This window comes from Sturnira hondurensis, unplaced genomic scaffold (genome assembly GCF_014824575.4).
Source record: "Sturnira hondurensis isolate 20B ecotype Veracruz unplaced genomic scaffold, ASM1482457v3 Scaffold0004152, whole genome shotgun sequence".
Taxonomy (NCBI): Eukaryota; Metazoa; Chordata; class Mammalia; order Chiroptera; family Phyllostomidae; genus Sturnira; species Sturnira hondurensis.
In genome coordinates this window covers 3,518,478-3,540,229 of record NW_028076783.1, presented here as the reverse complement: position 1 = coordinate 3,540,229, position 21,752 = coordinate 3,518,478, and the positions used below count along the sequence as shown (strand labels likewise).

General features: G+C 51.1%; 1 protein-coding gene across 1 annotated transcript in view; it reads left to right on the top strand.

Annotated features, from left to right (window-relative positions):
- The window catches only part of GALNT10 (polypeptide N-acetylgalactosaminyltransferase 10), a 179,735-nt gene extending 166,844 nt beyond the window's left edge, over positions 1-12,891 (top strand). The window contains exons 8-12 of the mRNA XM_037044841.1: positions 513-620; positions 5,277-5,498; positions 6,895-7,011; positions 7,674-7,823; positions 8,288-12,891. Of these exons, the coding sequence (XP_036900736.1) occupies positions 513-620; positions 5,277-5,498; positions 6,895-7,011; positions 7,674-7,823; positions 8,288-8,446 (756 nt within the window). The 3' untranslated portion in view covers positions 8,447-12,891. The remainder of the gene's footprint in view (positions 1-512; positions 621-5,276; positions 5,499-6,894; positions 7,012-7,673; positions 7,824-8,287) is intronic.
- The last annotated feature ends 8,861 nt before the right edge of the window (positions 12,892-21,752 follow it).

Here is a 21,752-nt window from a genome sequence, read left to right as displayed (position 1 = left end):
ACAGTTGGGAAACAGCCTGTGTGCCGCCCTGTCCCCTCACACCGGTGGCAGCCCTCATGAAGCGATCACCTGGTCTTCCCCATTGGGGGCCCAATGCCCCCTGAGAGCCCTTCACAGCACAGTGCCCACAGCAGGCGAGGCCTTGGGCCCTGGAGCCAGCCGCAGCTGAGTGGGAGTTCTGACTCCCCCACTCACTAGCCCCGTGGCCTTGCACAAGTCTCTGAGGTGCTCCGAGTCTCAGGTTCTTCATCTGTAAAGCGGCGCGGTCAGCCCCTCCTGCGAAGGCTTAACTGCAGCCGTGCTCGGGAAGCTCACAACCAGCACCCGGCCCTGAGTGAGCACCTGATGCTGTCGCCGTCGGCCCTGCTGCCGTCTCCACCGTTTTCCTCCATCCCTCGTTCTGTGACCAGGTTTTTACCAGACAGTCCAAGCTGGTGCTTTTGATGAATGTGCTAAGGAGGGGACGATGAATTGGATGCAGAAATGTCACCTCTCTCCCTTCTTCCCTGCAGGTGTGGATGTGTGGTGGCCGCATGGAGGACATCCCCTGCTCCAGGGTGGGACATATCTACAGGAAATATGTGCCCTACAAAGTCCCTGCTGGAGTCAGCCTGGCCAGGGTAAGCTGGTGGCTTCCCCAGCAGGGGGAGGGTTGGCACCCAGAACCCCAAGCCAAATGATCCCTAGCTGTGCCCCCGCCCCCCACCACTGTCCAGGTGAAGCCCAGGTGAAAGAACCTAAATCCCTGCTTGCCTGCATATTACCTATGGCAGCCTGTGTTTCCGCCTGTTGAAAGGAAGCTGGTTGTGCCAGCTCTTAGCTTGGCCAGGAGAGCTGAGGAGACAGCACCGTTCTCCTGAGTGTGACGGGTGAGGTGATTGAAGCTGGTAGACGTAGGAACATTTTTATTTACACATGTTTAAATTACGTGGATGAGAGATTAACATGTACTAGTGTAGCAAGCTTGTGACTTCACAGACATCGTTAATTAGGGTGAAGCGCCAGCAGGTGGGAAGTTTGACCAGGGTGATTTAAAGGAACATGTTACATAAATATTAATGCAGGTTGAGTGGTGTGTTTGGGAAAGCCTGAGATAAGGCCCTTAAAAGTTCCCGGCACAGGGGCAGTTAATAAACGTCAATGTCTTTCCATTCTCTCCACCCCTCCCCACTTTTATTATCAAAAATTCTGTGTCAAACTGTTTCATGCCTTCAAATGGTTTGTATTCATCACGGCTTGAATTAAATTGGCCGCTGGCTACAATTGGAAATCTGTTGGCCAGAGGTTTGTTTTTTGTTTTGTGGGGGGGGTGGGGTTTGAGGGGGAGGTTGCGTGAGTGATATTTCACTCAACTTTAATAATACATTTTAAAATATTAAGTGTTTTGAGAAGAAAAAATCAAGATGACCACTACAGAAAACCGAAGAGAAGGGAGTGTCCCCAGAGGGTAAGAGGGTCGCAGGGAGGTTTTGAGGAAGCTGGACAGGTCACCTGCACAACTTTGCTCGCAGGGGACACCCCACCCCACGCTTCTACCATGGGGACAGAGCCCCCCTTGTAAGCCTGTTGGCCTCAGCCTTCTCGGCCCAGGCCGCTGCCTCCAGTCCTTTATCACCTGATGGTCGACCACGTGCTCGAGTATAGTCCCCGGGTCCTGGAAGAGACCCCCTGTCCTGCGATTTACCAGAAGACTGATTAGAGAGGTGGCGGGACTCCCTGCTCCTTTGGAGCACGGAGAGCTAGCTGCCCAGTCCTCGGCGGCTTGCCACCGGGCTCTGGAGAGGCTAGAAGGAAAAGAGGGCCGGCAGTGTCCTCTAGTGGTGTGAGGCTGCAACAACAGCCGCACCAGCCATCCGCTTTGGACAGCTCCAGCGGACCCATGGGCAGGTTCTAGATTCAGCTGAAGAGGCAGGAATGGTGATTTACCTGCAGTACCATTTGTAGTTCCAGAGGTGTCAGGCAAGAAAGCAGGGCAAAGTGGCTCAGTAAGCCAAGACCGGCTTCCAGCCGTGAGGGACGTGAGACATGGGGGGCACCTCTGAGGCCTGAGCAGAACTATTCCCAAAGCATCCCCTCCCTATCCAGAGCTGTCATTTGTAAGATTGGCTTGGCAAAGAGGCACCGCCTCCTGTTCATGAGGCTGTAGATGGATTCAGTGTGTAACAGCTAACTGCAGTAGCACGTGGAAACTGCTGTGAGCTAGCAAAGCATCTTACTTACTTATCTCACTCAACTCTCACTGGCTTTTAATCCCCATTTTAGAGGTGAGGAAAGTGAAACATAGAGACAGCAAGTACAGAGTCAGAATTTAAACCCACTGAGGTCTGACTGGTGCCTGGGACAGACCAGTTGTCCCTTAAATAGTGACTGCTAATCTTAGTGCCAGTGTCCATGTTGGCCTCAACATTAGCAGGCCTGGTTTATTTCAGTGTCTCATCTGATTTCTGTGTTTATACACGTTCACTTCTCTTGTCTACACTGACTCCGTCTGCTGTGCCTGGCAACCAGCTGCCCCATGCAAGTTTAGCCATCCGAGGAGCGCCCCCACAAGTTTGCAGGGCCACGGAGCCTCCGGATGGACACCCTCCAACAGCTGATCTGCGTGCTCACCTGCCCTCCTGAGCTGCAGATCAGACTTCAAATGTTTGCTCCATCCTGAACAGCCGGTTCCTTCGAGAGCATTATCTCTGGGAGCATCACGTCGGCCGTTTTGAGGGGAGGGAATATTCTCCAGTCCCTGAGAGGGCCCAATAAAGGGGGCAGCCGAGGCCTTACTGAAGCCCTGCCAACTCCGGAAGGACAGGCTGCCAGACCACAGTCAGTCGGTGACTCAGGAAGGAGGAGCCACCCACCAGCAGGCCTGCCCCCAGAACAAGCAGCCGTCGGCACTGGTGCGCTCACTGTGCTGAAGTCCCTGCCTCTGCCTCTGGGAAAGGGGTCTTAGGGAAGGCAACAGCAGCAACCCACTCAGACTTGGCAAAAGAGAACGGAGACTCACTCCAAGAATCGGGCGGGTCTCCGTAATCCACGCAGGAGAAGAGCAGTTCTGGGGCCCAGGACTAGGAGGGTGTTGGGAGGAATGAGAGGACCGCACAGCCCCCTGAAATCCCAGGCTTCTCTTCACAACTCTCCCAAGGGGAGATGTTATAGAAATAAACATAAAGCCCTTCACGCTGCTGCAGACAGTAACTGTGCAAGAGTTCACGATCCAGGAGAAATGGCTTATTAAGTCATAGCTGGAAAATGGAATATTCATTAATAACCATATAAATATCAACTAAGATTAAAATACTGTGTGATTTGATCCTTTGAGAATAGCACTGGTGAATTTCGGCACCTCTCTCTGGTCAGACTGGCCGCCTGTGGTGGCGGCGTGAGCAGATCAGACAGTGAGCCAGGCGGCCCGGGAGAGGGAGTTCAGGCACGTCGGGCCTGCAGCATCCTCTGGGCACTGTGGTACGTTAACCCAGCCTTTGCCGTGCAGGGGCCTGCTGGGCAGAACACTGCTCTTGAACTCTTTTCTAACCCACTGTTGACCTCTTCAGCACTGAGGAAGAAGGAAGTGGTAGCAAGGAAGTCACTGGTACCAGGGCCTCCCTCCTGTTGGCCTCTGTCCTCCTCACTCAGGAGTCACTGAACTGTTTTTGTGTAGCCTGTGAGCTAAGAAGATTTTTTTGTGACACCTAAAAGTCAAATTCTATTTTTTTTAATTTTTAAAATTGATTTGAGAGAGAAAAAGTATTAATGCATTCATTGGTTGTCTCTTGTATGTGCCCTGACTGGGGATTGAACCCGCAACCTTGGTGTATCAGGACAATGCTCTAACCAAGTAAGCTGGCCAGCCAGGGCATGAAAATCAGATTTCATTGTCCATGTAGTTATATTGGAACGCAGCCACACACACTCACTGACACAGTGTCTAGGGCTGCTTTATAGCTACATCATCAGAGTTGAGATCATATGGTCTGCAAAGCCTAAAATATTTACTATCTGGCCCTTTACAGAAAACATTTGCCTTAGAGCAGTCATTTACACTGAGGTGTGAATGACTGATAACAGTCTAAGTGCTGGCTCCCTTTTACCCTTCAGAAGAACATTTGGATTGCAGTAGGAAAAAAAAAATTTATGATAGAGAGAAAGCCTGGAGACTTAAATGTGTGTGTTGGGGGGAGGGTGGATTTCTGGCGACAGCCAGGGTGAGAGGGGGTGTTTCGGTCGGTGTGGTTCAGGAGCGGGAACGTCCCCTGAGCCCTGGGGTTGTGTTCTTCCAGAGCCAGCTCAGGGGTTCGCAGCAGGTGGCGCCTGCAGGGCAGAGGCGGGAGCAATGTGGCCTCAGTTACACAGAGTTTCCCTGCCTCTTCCATCTCCAGGTCTGCGCACAAACGGGACATTTCCTTACCAGTGCCTCTATTTGCCAATAATGTGGTTGTAATTTTCATAATTATTGATTATCCTTGTGCTTCATAATAAAACAGCAGCAACTGTCCCACCTCAAACAAGTATTTAAAACTCCAGCTGGTGATAGAATTCTACTTTGGACTGCAAATTGGAATTTATTTTACCATGCAACTTGGTCAGCAGTCTTGTTTGAAAATAACAGAAACCCAGCCCAAAGTGTCTTAAGCAGAAAGAGACGTTACCACCTCCTGCAGGTGGAGAGTCCCGAGGTGGCTCAGGCTTCCAGCAGGGCTGGATTCGGGTACTAAAAGGAGGAAGGCGTTCCTCCCTCCAGCCTCGGCTCTGCCTCACTCCGGTTCAGCTTCAGCCTTGGACAGGTTTCCATGTAGCCCAGCTGCTCCGGCTGGCATCCTACCCATCCCAGCGTGCCCAGCAGTTCTGCCCCCACTGTGCCAGCAAAAATTCCAGGGCTAAGAATTGCCTGCTGATCCCGATTGGTTTGGCTAAGATCACCTGCTCACTGACCAGTCCCTGTGCCCAGGGCCGTCTGTATTCCCAATAGCCAGGCTGAGTCCTGTGCCATGTAACCTGAGGCAGAAGTGGGTCCACAAACGAAACCCAGTGGGAGGCTGTCACTAGACACAGGGGATGGAAAGTGGGCAGGGAAAGCCTGTTACCAGCTGTAGCTGGAGAGTCTTTGAAACACGCGTAAATGTCAGACCCACAGAAAGCCTAACGTCAGGGTGGGGCTGGGGAGGCTGATGCAGCCACGTAAAATGAGAAAGATTGACCTCAATCTCCAGAACCCTCTGCCCCCCACGCCCAGGCCTTGGCCCCTCAGAGTGCCTGACCCTTGTCCCCACCTGTCGTCCCTCCAGAACCTGAAGCGCGTGGCGGAAGTGTGGATGGACGAGTACGCGGAGCACATCTACCAGCGCCGGCCCGAGTACCGCCACCTCTCTGCGGGGGACGTAGCCGCCCAGAAGAAGCTCCGCAGCGCCCTGAACTGCAAGAGTTTCAAGTGGTTTATGACCAAGATCGCCTGGGACCTGCCCAAATTCTACCCGCCCGTGGAGCCCCCGGCCGCAGCGTGGGGAGAGGTGAGTGCAGGACAGGCCGCTACCTTACTGGGGCACAGTGCGCAGTGCGCGGGCAGACCGTATTCACAGGACAGGCAGGAAACAGTGCTGATAAAGGTATGAAATGCCAAGCTTCTTCTCATCTTTCCTGGTCTCTCTCAAGCCTTGTGGTTTTTGTTGTTTGGGGGGTTTTTTGTTTGTTCTGTTTTTGCTGTTTAATGACCCAAGTAGAGAAAAATAAAACTTTAAATGATTAGCATACATTTTACCACTTGCCTGTATATCATGTACTGCCAGTTTTAAATGCACGTAGAGAGGCATTTAACGCACGTGCAGAATCGGTGAAATTTCCCCGTTTGTGTTTCAAGCCTTGTACACCATGTGTATGTCTTACCAAAACGGGAAGCACTGCACGGAATGAACGAAGCTGGTTTTATCTCACTGCCTGCCTTGGGCTTGCTGATGAGCAAGGTAGAACTGAAGGAAGAGGAGCTGGGGGTGGCCCCGCCCTCCCCTCTTTTTCTGGGTGATCCTCTGCCTTCGTGGGTGGCTGATATAGGGAGTAGCGCAGGTCGGAAGGGACAGGACAGAGCTCCTGGCCCATCCTGTGTCTGAGAGCAGGTTCTGGTCAGGAAGAAAAGCGTGGCCGCCTTTCCAAGCCCCACTTCGTCAGCACCCGCACTTAGTCCCGGATGGACCGCACACACTCATTTTGAGCCTTGCCAAACTCTCCCTGGCACATGGGACCCCCGGAGTTCTGGGCACTGCCGACACCGTAGGCAGACGCAGCAGAAAGGACTGTGCATGTTCGCACGGCCTGTGTCACCTCAGCTCACAGGCCTGCTCCCTTGTCCCGCCACATTCACCTGCAAGTGCAAAGACACATTATTAAAAACTTTAAGACAGAGACAGCAAGCTTTGACCCAGCACAGGCCCTTCTGAGCAAGGGACCCAGGCGACTACTCCCGTCACAGCCTGTGAAGCCAGGCCTGCTGGCGGAGGCAGAGTCATCCCAGGGAGAAGCACTCAGTCATGGGCTCCTGGCTCCTGGGTCTCCAGGCTCAGAGGACCCGCACCCTTGTGCACCCTTGTGCATGAAAGAAATGGGGCGGGGCACCAAATTCTCTGAGAGTGGGGTGGCGGAGTCCTCCTTTAACACCCGCTCACCTCCAGGCCCCGCCCCCAGCCGCCTGCTCTGAGACGGGCAGGGTGGAGAGGCGCTCCTCTCTGTGGGCCGAGCATTCCTTCACCGAGGGCTCCAGGCACTGCCCCCAGCCCTGGGCAGGCTTCGTTTGGGCAGTTCAGAGTGCCAGGTGTCTCTGCTCTGGTTCCCTCTCTGGCCCCACACCGCCCACAGGGGCCCCAGAAGGAATCTTGAGGGGCCTCACGGTGCACTCTGCCCCCCTTTCTTGTCCAGATCCGCAATGTGGGCACCGGGCTGTGTGCGGACACGAAGCACGGGGCCCTGGGCTCCCCACTGAGGCTGGAGAGCTGCGTCCGGGGCCGCGGGGAGGCTGCCTGGAACAACATGCAGGTGAGGGCCACTCCCCGGGGCTGGCGGCCAGATCCCCTGTGCTCTGCTGCAAGGAGCAGGGAGGGACAGGCCATGGTCAGTGCTGAGTGACTAAAGTCAGCCCAGGGGGCAAGTTATAAAAGCTTCCTGAACACTTTGGGGAGAGGAGCCCCTCCACGCCGCGATAAAGCCACCAATGTGCGCTGCTCCCCCTCATCTTTTTTTACAGGTTTTATTTATTTTTAGAGACCAAGGAAGGAAAGGAGAGAGGGAGAGAAACATTGGTGTGTGGTTGCCTCTCGCACACCCCATCTAGGGACCTGACTGGGAATTGAACTGACAACCCTTTGGTTCTCAGACCAGTACTCAGTCCACAGAGCCACACTAGCCAGGGTCCCCCTCGTCCTTTCTTCATAACAATTCTCACTGGAGTGATTCTCCTTGACTGATTCTTTGGAATCCCCAAGACCACGATATGCTAGATGTGCTTCCAGGTACGGTGGGGGTGGGGCAAAGCCGCAAGGAGCTGCACCACAAGCTGGTAACTGTGAAGGCTGGGTGGTGGCGACGGGCGTGGCCAGCATACCCTTCTGCTGGACCTCTGTATTTAAATATTCCCATAACTACAAAAAAACAAGTCCCCTCACGTCGCCATCCCTCTCACGATGCCCCTGTGCGTGCAGGTGTTCACCTTCACCTGGAGAGAGGACATCCGGCCTGGGGATCCCCAGCACACCAAGAAGTTCTGCTTTGACGCCGTCTCGCACACCAGTCCCGTCACCCTGTATGACTGCCACAGCATGAAGGGCAACCAGCTGTGGAAATACCGGAAAGTAAGACAGGACTTGCAGGGGTGAGGGCGGTTGGGGTGACCTGCTTGATTTTAAAAAAGAAAACCAGGAAGAAGGCAGAGTCGTGCCTTTGCCCCCAACAGGGCCCATTCACACCTGCGTGTGCCCCACTAACCTGCCACGCCCAGCTTTCTAGACACGCAAGAGAAGCCAGACGTCCAAAGTTTTGTGTAAAATCTCTAGAATCTTAAATGCTGGCAACTGAGCTGTTAAACCCCCTCCCTCTCTCTCTCTCTCTCTCACACATACACACACACACACACACACACACACACACAATGAGGACCAATGGAATCTGGAGACAGGCGGTGACTCACCACATGCCCTGGAGGAAGGCCACTTGGGCCACTGGCCAGTCCCTGCCTTGCTGCTTCTCGGTGGCTCCTGCCGCTACTGTTGCTCGAGATCCCCAGCGCCGCCCAGCTGGTAACCTTGGTGTTTTGCAGGACAAGACCCTGTACCACCCCGTCAGCGGCAGCTGCATGGACTGCAGCGAGAGCGACCACAGGGTCTTCATGAGCGCCTGCCGCCCCTCCTCTCCCACCCAGCAGTGGCTGTTTGAACACACCAACTCAACGGTCCTGGAGGAGTTCAACAGAGACTGAGCCCAGGCCTCCACGGCAGGCCTGGCGGGGTCCTCCCTGCCACTCGTCACAGGACTTCTGTGGGCACCGGGACAGAAGGGTGCTGGCCAAGAGGTTCAGGGCGAAGCCAGCTCTTGAAGCTGGAGCCAGGCGTCTGCCTGGTGTTGGGGGTCCTGAGTGTGGGGCAGGATGGGGAGCAGACCCCACGAGAGGCCCCATGAGGGTGCAGAGCCTACGGTAACCCCTGGTGGCATTGTGGAAATCCAGGCAGGCCCGCTCAAGTTTGTCACCTTGTCCCCTTTAGCATTATGCGGAAGAAATGCGGGGCAGCCCTAGGCCACCCAGAAATGAGGCACATATATGGCCGTCCTTTAGAAAGAGAAGCCCATGTTGCCTGTATGGGGCCCTGTTAGCTTGTTGCCACCATCTGCAGGGGAAGAGAAGGAAATGCTGGGGGCACTGGTGTCAGCCTTTTAGTGTCTGCCTGTCATGGGGTGAGTGCAGTTACTGCCCAGCTTCTGTCCTCTGTCACAGCCCCAGGGAATGCATTCGAGGGCCACCCCTAGGGTCCTCAGAGAGCCCAGTGCTCAGGACCGGCCAGCTCTCAGGCCTGGGGTTGGGAGCTGGACCCTCAATGTTCCTTCGCAGCCAAGGACATACAGGGTGTTTCTGTTTGCTCTCTGGGTGCCTGCCAGGCGCGTTCTAGTGCCCTCCAGGCACAAGGCCAGCCCAGCCACCAGCTCTCCCAGACTGTTTCAGGCAGCCGTGGGTGCGAGGGAGAGGCCGAGTAGATCTCCAAGCTAGGAATCCTGGCCGAATATCCTTGGCCAGTGCTTCCATGTCCTCTCCTCGCGCATCTCTCCGTCTCTCTCCCTCTCCTTGGAGAGAGCAGCAGAGGCATGACGTGCTCACCTCCCAAAGTCTGGAGGCCACCAGGGCCGTCCATGGCCAAGATGCCCAGTCTCTGACCTCATCATGGTCCTAGTTCTTACAGCGAACTCCCGAGTTTTTAAAGAAGTCTATAATTCGGTCACACACCAGAGTGCTACACAGGATTCTGGCATTCTGGCGTCCCACATGGGTTCCTAGAATGTTGAGATTAAAGGAGCCAGCCAGGTGTAATACCATCCAGTCGGTGAAATTCAGGTTGGTGGCATTGGGGCCTGTGACCTGAAGCGCTGCAGCCTCCCACCACCCGAGCTGCAGTGGAGAAAAGAACCAGTGCCCCAGGAGCAGGTGCACTCTCAGCTCCATGCCAGTCCTTCCTGTTTCCCTTTTGCTCAGTTAATTACACGTCAGGCTCCCCGAGGGCTCCCCAAGCTAATAGGAAGCGTTTCTGTAACCAGCCTGCCACCCACTGATTCAGAGATGGAAATCACATCCTACAACCTATGGCTTCCATCAGCTAGCCCAGGAAATACTTGAAGTCAATATTCCAATTAGAGTTGGGTCTCTCGGTTGTATCATTTGCCAATTAAATAACTGAGACATAAATCTGGGAATGGAGCCACAAATCTGGCTTTGAGATGCTGGCTGACCTCAAGGCATCCGTGATCTTGGGGAGGGAGGACTGAACATTCCCGGTCACGACCACCCCGATTAAGCTCGCAGCTGGCAAAGCGTCACTTCTCCCCTCACCTTCCCTCCTCTACAAGCCCAGCTCTGGCCACCTCTCTGCGGGAGAGGCTGCCCCGTACTTGCAAAGCTTGCTGGTTGAGCCTGGACGTCTTTTCCAGACGAGCGTTACATCTTTAGCAGTGGTCCTCAGGAAGGAGTCCACGATGCGGCCCCCTCCAGAATCTCGGGTCGCAGGCGTGTCTCGTAGTGTGGAGAGCAGAGTTAGGATGCGTCATCAGAGAGAAATGCAGCGTCATTAAAATAAAAACCGTGCCTTTTAAAAAGAAAAAATGCAACTGTACAGCAAATCCCTACACTTGAACCATTTCCTAGTGCCTTGCTAGACAAATGTAAAGAGGCAGGGGTGGGGGGAGGGGAGTGTTCTGGGTGGTGTGTGCAGTCCCTGTTGGGTGAGTGTGTATTTCTTCACATTCGATTTCAAGCAGGAGATGTTGGGCCAAGAGCAGGGTCTGACGGGGAGGTGTCCCCCAAGGGCAGAGTCCAGAAGTCATTCCAGTTAGAGTGACACTCCAGACTGAAAGGACAGCTTGGGTAGCCTGTGGCCTAGAAGGACTGCAGCAGCCCCTGGGAGAGGGCCCTGTTTGGGGGCCCTGCCTGTAGCCCCCCGACCCAGCCCCTAGGCAGAGTGCAGAGCACTGGCTGCGTCCCCATGTGGTCCCACTCCAGGTGGGGGACAGTGTTCTCGGCATGACCAGGACTCGTGTGGGAAGCGGGAGCAATCCCAAGCAGTCTCCTGCCTTCCTCTCTCACACCCTTTGGGTCTTCTTTTCAGGCTGGTTCTGCCCCCTCAACAAGGGACAGGCAGGTCCTCCCAGCACCCTATCCTTTGTCATTGCTGAGCCCACATGTGGAGGTGCCGCAGTTGACAAAGTGTGGGGTAGGGACGGTAAGAGGCAAGGTTGTTCATTGGCTGGTTGCAAATACTGGCCACTCATTGTTTTGGCCTCATTTGGGGGGGAGGGTGCAGTTAACTAGCTTCACTAAGGATTCAGATTCCTGCTCACACTCCCCAGCTGATGCCCAAATAGAACAGCCAGCAGGCTGTGGAGAGGCTGTGAGCCAGATAAGGAGTGAGGACATGGGCCCCTTCCCCTCTAAAACCCTTATTCTGAGCATGAGGTCAAAAAACGAACAAGTGGCTTCCATGCGGCCCACCAGCAGCCTTTCTGAAGGGGCTCCAGAAACATTCTGAAATGCAAAGAGCATCTTTGCTGTAGCTACAAGGCCGTCATTGGAGGCGGCGACTGTGCGGGCATGGGTGTGGAAAGCCACCGCACGTTATGCCTCCAACTGGAGTTTGTCGCAACCTCAAAAACAGTCCAGAAATGGGGGTTCCCTGCTTTAGGGAGCAGCAGCTCAGAGGCGGGAGGGGGTGCACGTGGGGAAGGGGTCTGACGTGAGGGTCAGGGGAGAGAGCAGCTGCAGAAGGTGGAGCACATGGCTTCCCAAAGTCCACATTACACTCACTGTCCACACCTCCTACCTGTTGAGTTTCTTTTTCTCCCGGAGAAATCGGCAACCTGCTTGAAAACGGTTCTGTATTTCTTTCTGTGCGTCTCCATTTCTTGAGTCTCTGGAGTCTTAAGAGCGGCAGAGCACTTTGCAGGTGCATCTGGGAAATCTGGAGTCCTCGCCTCTATGACCCGCACTGTGTACAGTTTGGGCTGCCTGTTGTAATTCCTAGGAGTCCCTGCATTTTTTATGTTTTCTGAAGATTTCCAAGGGTGGGGGAGGGGCAAGGAGTTAGTTTTGTTCTGGAACTCCTTTCTGCTTTCAAGTGATGTTCTCTGTGAAAACCCAAGTAGTAATAATTTAGTTCCCATTTGATCTTGAGCCAAGGCCCACTTCCTCCCTCGGGGTGGGTGCTGGACCTACGTTCCAATGGACAAGGTTCTGGTTAACATCTCCCAAAATGGCCTTGATCCTGCTGTTCCACACAGTAGGGGCAGGCTCCTGCTCTGTTTGGGCACACAGATGGGTCCCAGGGGGACTACAGGCAGCGGGTATTAGAGAAGTCAGAAGGGGATCCATAGAGAAAGCTCGAGGCCGCCAGCCTCTCTCCTCCTGCCTGGAAGAGTAAGCCGCTGTGAAGAACTGATGTACATGTATATTTGTGATTGTTGAGTAAACCTCCCGACTTTCTCTAACGTGGTCTCTGGTTTGTTCCCGTCACGCGCCGTTCTCCATTCCATCATTCCCACTCGGTGCCCAGGCTCTCTCTGCTAGGTACCAAACAAACTCCCAATAGCCATCCTTCCAGAGAGGAAGGCAGGCTTAAAACAACTAACCAAGATGCTCCCGGATGTGACTAGGGCTCTAGAGGATGTGGAGGAAGATATTTTAGAGACTGGAGTGGCATACTTCTTCAGAAACAGAGTTAGAAAACTTGGCAATTTGGTCAACATTAGGAAGGGTGGTCAGGGAATGCCTCTCTGCGAGAGCTGAAAAATGTGAGGGCGTGTGAGCTGAGAGGCAATATGAGCGGGGACCGGGAGGCCAGTTCTAGGCAAAGAACAGTGAATGCAAAGGCCCTGAGGCAGTAAGGCCTTCCCACATTGGAAGCTCACAGAAGTTAGGCAGCTCTGACAGAGTACAGCCAGTGTGGAGGGGTTCAGGGGGACAATGGGAAATAAACTGAGCTCGTTTCTAATGCGCACCCCTCAGCCACAAGTCCCTATTTACCAAAACATTTTGATGCCTTTGAGCATTAGATTTGAGTAATAACATGTGGTGGAAAGGCCACCGGCTGGCCTGCCTCTGCAACAGACTCCGTGAGATCTTGCGCAAAATCTGCCCCCTTTCAGGACTCAGTCTTCCTCAGTAAAAAATGAGAAGTTTTTGGATGATGCTTCCAGCTCCACCTATGTTCCCGTGGTTGAATCTTGGTGTGGGGCTGCCGGGGACCAGGAGCAGAAGCTGCCTGCTGTGCTGTCACTCAGGGCCCACCAGAGGGTGCTGTGGACCACAGTCTGGAGAAGGCCTCAGGATAGAAAGGGGGAGTGTTTTCCCGCCACTGTGGCAGGTTGGAGCCCTGAAAGGGTCTGTATCTCTTTTTGTAGCTTCCGTTGTTTTTTGAAAGATCTTTTACCACCCACGAGCAAAATAGCTTTCTTCTAAAAAGTTGTCATGGTTTCTTTTAAAAGCTTAAACCCTTACTAGGAAAAAAAGGAGAGAGAACATTCCAGGTGTTGGGAGACAGCGGGTGGGAAGATGCTGTGGAGGGAGGTGGGGGATATGAAGGTCAGTGAGCGGAGCTGGCGAGAAAGACAGGAAGCAGGAAGTGGGCAGCACCCAGACCCTGTCGGGCAGTGGTAGGGAGTCTCTGATCTTTGTTCTAAAAGCAGTAGGAGCTATTAAAGGGTTTGTTGGTTTTTAAATATGCTGTGTATGTGTGTTTTTTAAGAGAGGGAGAGCGAGATCAATGTGAAAGAAATGTCGATCAGTCGCCTCTTGAACTGTACACCCCGACTGGAGACTGAACCGGCAACCCAGGCATGTGCCCTGACCAGGAATCAAACCCGTGACCCTTCACCTTGCAGGATGAGGCCCAACCAACTGAGCCGCACACGGTCAGGGCCATTAAAGAGCTTTAAATGGGCAGAATGAAAGCATGTGTCCTCGGCTGATTCTAGAGCCAGGAATGCCCTGCGCGAGAAGCTGGGCACAAAAGCACTCAGGGCCTACAGGGTGAGAAACAAATCCAAGGCAGCTGGCCCGTGGGGCCTCCTCAAAGTTCCTGATGGGACTTTCTTCCCTGGAGAAAGGCCCATCTTCCCTGGAGCAGGCCGGAGCCCAGGGTGAGACCCCGTTTCTCTCCCTCCCAGAGCTGAGAGTAGCAGCCGGGTACCCATAGCACCGGGCTGCTCACAGAGGAGGAGCTCTGGTGTGCTCATTCAGAAACGAACTTGGGGAAGTGGCAATTTGCTCAAAGTTTTGAAATCTCTCTCTCTCTGTACTTAGTTGCCATGAGGGCTTTGAGGCTCCTAGCAAGAGTTCAATAAGTAGTTAGTGAATGGACAGACACTGAATAATACCGTCTCAGATTTCACATTAGGCCTTTTCCCCCTCCACTCCCAGCCCCCAGATCCTCTCCCAATAGAGAGCCCGCCCACATTTGTTCTCTGTGCCCTTGAGAAAGTCCCTTCCTGTCCGAAGGCCTCAGATTCTCCATAGGACAATGGGAGAAGGGAAGCAAATTAGATCAAGGTCAGCCCAGACCTCAGTGCTACAAATCTCAAGTCTCTTGCAATGGCTCCGATCTTGTCAGGGATTATTTTCCAAATTCAGAGAGGGAATGGGAGTGGGACCTTCAGGCCTTTTGCTGAAGTGGGTCCAGGATTCAGCATCCAAAGCATCCTTCCTGCTCTTGGCTCTGCCGACTTCTGGCCTCAGGCAGCTGCCTCCGGTTTTGTTCTCACACAAGGCCTAGGCTGCCTGGCCTGGCATTACCTAGGCTCCACAATGGTGCCCCGGGGCAGCCTGCAGTTCTTACCCTCCAGACTGGCCTGACTCATCCAGGGCTGGTGGGGTGGCGGCCCAGGTGCACTCACATACTGAGTGCCAGCAGAGTGCCAGCAAAACCAAAGACCACTCCGGGAACCCTCAGAAAAGGCAGGTTCCTTGGCAACTTTACAGTTTTTGTTCATGAGCTACTTTGAATTGTAGTGTCTGATCTCCTGCCAGTTCCTGCTTGGGGATGGGGAGAAGGGGGTGCCAAGGCTGCCTTCGCTGGAGCTGAGAGCTAAGTGCCCACACCATTGCTCTGTACTGAGCACAGGTCAGTAATTCGTTACCATTGCACTGGGGGCCGACAGTGCCATAACCAGTGACTCGATGAAGCCTGCCTAGCATGTGTCTTCTCTGTGAGTCACACCTTAGTGCCGATGAGCACGAGGCGGCACCTCAGCACTGCGTGTGAGGGGCACTTGAAACCAAAATCACCGACCGAAAGCACAAAAATGTGAGAACATGGCACCAGACAGACCACAACATGGACATGTGTTTATAGCATGAGAGCGGAATGGGCCTCAGCTGGGAGCATGCGTTTTGGGTGACTCGAACGCTGCACCACTCTGCATGTATCGTACATGCATGTGTCTGCAGGTGACATCACAGGTGCCACCAGTATCCGTTTTGAGGCTACAAATACACTTTAGTGAATAAGCACAGTCACAAACACAAAACCAGTGAATCGTGAGAATCTTTTATTCACTCATTCGTTGACTTAATGTCTTTCTCTTCTCTTTAACTTCCGGAGGGCGAGGCTGCTTCTGTGGGGCCCGCCACCGTGTCCCCAGCTCGCAGCAGAGCTGGTCTGGACTCAGAAATCATTGGGCATCTGATGCACCACCACCCGACTCTGGAATTTTAGTTTTGCAAATACAATCCTTAGTGTTTATGTTACCATTAGCTACGTATCCAGTTAAGACCAAAATAAAACACCTTCCCAGGGCTGCCTTTTCCTAACCCAGCTCACAAAAGACTGATAAATAAATGAAAAGGGGTTAATTTTTTCATGGGCATTAGAATTTTCCAGTGACCCACATAATAGTGTGTGGGCTCCAAGTACCCGCTGAATTATAACTTGGAAGCTTGCTTGGTGATTTAGCATGAAAGGAAGGGGAAGCAGGGGGGGACGAGGGGTTTTGCCTTCCTGTGGCAGAGTCAGCACACGCCCCTCCTTCCACACAGAACCGGCTTCTGAAAATGAGCCTAACATCAAAAGGAAAGTCAAACAAATCTCCTGTCAACAGCGCACATCTGTCCCTAGGGAATAGAAAGTGGTATATAACATTTCCGATTACAACTGCATTTTTGATACAATCTTTGATGATATAGTTCCTTCCTCTCCTATTATATCTTCAATGTGATTATTTTCCTTCACTGATCAAAAAACAGGCTTAAGAATATCAAATGAAGGCTAAAGATTCTTTCCTTTCTTCAAATCTAGTGATTTCTCCTTACATCAATTATAAAGAATTAAGGATACATATACTTCCTTTATTGAGATATAATTCACCCATTTAGAGGGTATCGTGTCCTTAGCATATCCACAAGGCTGTACAACCATCACCACTTCCTAGTCCCAGAACATTTTTATTGCCCCAGACAGAAACCTGCACTCCGGCATCCCTAAAACATCACTCCCACCCCCGTGCCCCATTCCGCAGCCACTGGTCACCGCCAGTCTGGTCACTATGGATTCACCCCTTCTGGACAGTTCACACAATATGTGGTCTTTGTGTCTGGCTTTCACTTAGCATATTTTCAAGATCCACGCATATCATTGCAGGTGTCGGCACTTCGTTCCCCCCCCCTGCAGGGTACTGTTCCATTGTCTACATATACCACGTTTTATCTGCTCAACAATTGGTAGACGTTTGGGTTATGGAACTTTGGACTATTATAAATACTTCTGCTACTGTGGGCGTTCACTTGCAGGTTTTTGTTGGACGTGTTTCCGTTTCCCTTGGGTAGACGCCTAATAGTGGCATTGCTAGGCCATATGGCAACTCTGTTTCACATTTTGAGAAACTGCTAAACTGTTTTCCAAAATGGCTACACCATTTTTGCCTTCCTACTGGCACTGTGAGGTTTCATTTTTCCTGCACATTCTCCCCAGTACTTGCTGTTCCCTGTCCTGTTGACTACAGCCATCCCAGTAGGTGCGAAGTAATAGCTCATTGTGGTCTTGATTTGCATTTCCCTAATGACCAGTGATGTTGAGCATCTTTTCACATGCCTATTGGCCATTTGCATATCTTCTTTAGAGAAATGTCCATGAAATCCTTTGCCCACTTTTTTCATTGGCTTATCGTTTTACTATCAAAGTATAAGAGTTCCATTATATATCCTGAATACAAGTCCCTTATCAGATACGATTTGCAAACATTTTCTCCCATTCCGTAGTTTCAATCTCTTGATATACACATACTTCTTACCACTACTATTGGTACTTCATTTTTTTATTCACACAACTTTATAAGGTTAAGATGCAATAAAACAATCAATTTATCATTGCTGTGCAGACAGAAACAGAGATTGCCTGTGTGGAAATTGAACAGTTGGCAGAAAAACAGTGCCGTCCCACCACCTCGCCATGTGAGGTCTTCTTCCCTGACACGCAGAAATCTGAACTTGGGTACAATGGCAACTGTAGGGTATCAGCAAGTAAAGGATGGAACGACTGCATGCAAGACACGGTGCGAAGTGCTTTGCATGACCACACTTGATGCTCGCAATAGCCCTACAAGAGAAGCACTATTATCATCCCATTTTGAAGATGAAGAAAACTGAGGCTCATATAGCTTAAGAATGTTGTCAATGGTCCCATGGCTAGTAAAGAGGTAGAGATGGGATTCAAACCAAGGGCTTCCGAGTCCAGAGCCTTTGCTGTCATCCACAATGCCAGTAACTACAACACCCGCCAGGTGCCAGGCTGCAGGCCAGGGCCAGGCCCAGAGGAAGCATTCCCAGCTCCTCGGTGAATGAAGAAAAGAAGGGCAATGCGGCCTTTTCATAAAACTAAATTCATTCCACTTACATGACTGTCTTTGGTTCTGAGGTTCGTCCTGCTTTTGGCATCCCATGTTTCCTGCTTCATGACAGCACCAAAAGATGGCATTTTTCTCATTATTACCAAGGCAAAGGTAGGCACATAGTAAAATACCCAAGTAGGAAAAGAGGTTATCAAATTCAAGTTCTTCCTGCCTTTCCTCCCTTGACCCGCCCTCTCCTCCAGAGGCAACCACAGCTACGGGTTTCTTGTGTATGTTTAATGTGTGTGTGAAATGTTTAAGAAACACAAGTGGAATTTACACTCTACATACTGCTTTGTATCTTTTTTTAACTTAATAAATATCTTGGGATAATTGGGTATATTTAAGTTAATTACTGGGGCCCTGGCAGCAGTGGGGGGCGGGTTGTGCGGGGACTCTACTCAGAGAGCTCCCAGAACGCAGAACTAGTGCGTGTGCCCTGGAGCTGCTGCAGCCAAGGACGCTGACCTGCGCCTGCATTCATGCACCTCATATTGTCAGGGGAGAGGCAGTCACAAAGCAACAACAAAACAAAATAATTGCATATTGTGATGAATGCTGATTCCAAAAAAAAGACACTTATAGAGATAGTGAGGGGCAGGAGAGGGGGAGACTCTCTGGGGAGGTGATATGTAAATTAAGACTTAGCCCTAGCTGGTATGGCCCAGTGGGTGGAGGGCTGGCCTGCAAACCAAAGGGTCCCTGTTGAATTCCCAGTCAGGGCACACGCCTGGGTTGAGGGCCAGGCCCCCAGTAGGGGGCGCGCGAGAGGCAGCCATACTTGATGTTTCTCTCCCTCTCTTTCTCCTCCCCCTCCCCTCTTTAACAATAAGTAAATAAATAAATCTTTTTTTAAAAGATTTAAAGGATAGAGCCAGCCATAGGAGGAACAGGTAAAACTGCATTTCAGGTAGAAGGAACTGCAAAGGCAAAGACCTCAAGAAAGGGAGGCACTTGGCTCCTTTGAGGAACTCCAGGAAGAAGGACCGCGGTGAACAGCAGGCAGAGGCGCTGTCAGAATGGCCTGGGAAACTGCCGAAGGGGCCCCCGGGGGGTGCGGGCTGCTCTGGGGGTGTCGGGCTGCTCTGGGGGTGTCGACACTCCCTAATGAGTGCTTTAGGGACCCGCCCAGAGGCCAGTGCAGCACTTAGGGCAAAAGAATGTGGTCTGGGCTGGGCTGCTGACTGACGACTCAAAGAGAGTAGACTGTCTATTGGAAGTAGAAGAAAGTGCTTCAGTGATGGGTCGGCCTGGAGTGGGGTGAGAGGCAGCGAAAGCCCAGGTGGTGCAGGTTGGGCAATTCGTGGGTGCAGCTGTCAGAGAAGATTTTCACTTGCTCACCTGGTCAGCTGTGCCTCTGACCAGGTGAAGAGCTGAATGCTGCTCTCTGGAGAACAGAGGAGAGATCTCAGCTACAACTGTAAAGTTAGTAGTTATAGACCTGCAATTTCAAATATCTGGGGGTAGGTTTGTGTGTGGAAAAGAATGTTAGTTACTGACTCAATATGCCCATTTTAAAACCTAGCTTTTCTAAAAAAAGCTTTAAGTTCAACTTATAAATCGTATTGTTCCATAAATCTAGTAATTGTTCATATAAAATAGTTACTTTTACTTGTTCTTTGATTACAGTTGAATTAATTTTGTTTAAGATTTCATTTATTTATTTATTTATCTTTAGAGGGGAAGGAGAAAGGGAGAGAAACATCAATGTACTGTTGCCTTTCGTGCATCCCCTGCTGGGAACTGGCCTGCAACCCAGGCACGTGCCCTGACTGGTAACCAAACCACGATCCTCTGGTTCGCAGGCCTGTGCTCAATCCACTGAGCTACACCAGCCAGGGCTGAATTAATTCTTAAGTTTAGTAGAATTAAATGTTTAAGATCCAACTTTCAAACATTTAAGACTTACACACCTTAACCAGATTTCATTAGGCATTTGAGACCACAGTAACAAAAGTTAATGTCCCTGATTTTCTCAAACACTTTACATGCCTGATAGGGCAGACTTACAAATCTAAAAAGCAACTTTCTAAGCACTTTAAACAGCTATTTTATATTAATTACCTAGGCTTATAAACATAGCACGTCATATTCTCTTGGCCATTTCAAGAATCTTAAATCCAACACAAAGCAGAATAAAAGCCACAGAAGCTTCCTTCCTGTATTCATTTCTTCTTTATCTGAATATTTTTATTTTCTTTCTGGAGTTACAGATTTACTCTACCAGCAAAGGGATCAGATTTTTTCCCAAATATTACTATTTGGAACCAATCTACATAATAACCTGAGGACAATTTAGGATAAAACATTCCTTGAAGACCACAGAATTGCAAGTAAAGGACAGCAAAAAATCATGTGTCCCTGCCCCCTCCAAACAATATAGAGGCTGGGGGTATCCGTCTGGGTCCAGTTAGGAGAAACCACACAATAATTTGGACGGGGAAAGATTAATATAGAGATGTCCTAACTATAACAGGGGGCTGTCATAAGAAGTGAAGAGAACTCTAAAGAATACTGGCATAGCATAGAGAAGACAGGACCCTCAAGGCTGAGATAAAGCATCAGAGGAACAGTCCCCGCCCCCTCTCCCACCTGCCCCAGGAGTGTTATCAGGGGAAACTGATGCTAGAACAAGCAGCAGGCAGTGCAGCTGTCTGGCGCTGGGTAAATGCTGTTTGAAAAAAATATCTAAATGCAAAACTAACGTGGAAAATGTAGAGCTCTTACCCATTCCAGTCAACTTTGGACCCAATATCACCCTCTGACTTGTACAGATACCAGCTCTTTTCTGTGTATATGTCTGAGCTTCCCTGCTAGAAACTACCCACTTCAGGGACAAGGATGGTTTCATCCTCCTCCTGTGGCCAGCCCTGGAATGAGTATGCACAATATGGTCAATAATCTACTCTGAGGGAGCAGTGCTGTTAAACTGTGCCTTTTTCCCCACTAATTTTTATTCTGTTTTTCCTACTGTAAAAGCAATAAATATTTATTGGGGACAATGCAAACAGAACAAAAGGAAAAAATATCAACTCTATTTCTACTACCCAGAGATAACTTCTCTTAGTACTTTGATATATTTATGTACCAAGTTTTTTCCTTATTCTTTAAAACATAGATGTACATGCATCATACCTCATAAGCAATTTTATATCCTGCATTTTTAACAACAAAAGCATTTCTCCAACTCATCAACTCTTTGTTGAAGAGTTGGTGCTTAATTATCATACATAGAAAATGTTTACACTGATGTGGAAACTGCCACAAATGTTGAAAACATCATAAGTGACTGCAGGACATCTCATTTTGAAGATGTTAGGTAGTTTACTTAACCACTTCCCTTGTGGAGGTTTTAGGTTATTTTTCCAATTATAAATAATCCCTTTGGGTTTAAATTTTTCTCTGGTAGGCCAGTTTCCTAAAATGGCTGTCCTCACGTGAAATTGCATCTCGATGGCACAAATACATTTAGGGCCACTGAGGAAAATTTAAAGTCACAGGGCATCCACGTCCAAACAGAGAATAGTAGCTTTCCCTTATTCAACACGACAGAACCAGAAGCCTCCTCAGTGCCAACTAGTACCTAACATAATAGGTGCATGTGCTCACCTAACACTTCTCTGACCCCTCTAAGTCCTCCCCCACCCCGCCAAAAAAAAATGATACCCAGCCTTAAATGATTGCATGACAATATGACCCTAGCTAGTCCCTTTGGGCCTTCTGCCCTCACTTGTCCCCAGGCCGCCCAATGGAGAGGCGGCCTGACTGCAGGCACTAGGTTAGAGAATTTCCCTGTCGGCCCTGCTGCGTAGGTGTGACACCCTAGGCACCAAACCCCAAGCTCGGGGGCTTGGCGGGGCGCGGTCACCGTGCAGGTAGACCGGGAGGCTTAAAGCAATAGAAGCTGCAGCTTGCAGAGCTCCGGGGAGGTCCCAAGACACCGGCAAGCCCTTATCCACGCCGAGATCGGCCCTTGGTCCTCCACCGCCCGACGTTTTCTCCATCTGCTCCGCGGTCCCTCCTCTTCCCTGCGGCCCACGTAGTTCAACCTCCAGACCTTATCCCGACTTCCGATTCTTCTCAGTAGAGGGGTCACCCAAGCCCCTGGGGGTCGCCTTCCTCCCACCCCTTCTTTGTCTCCGCGGACCAAG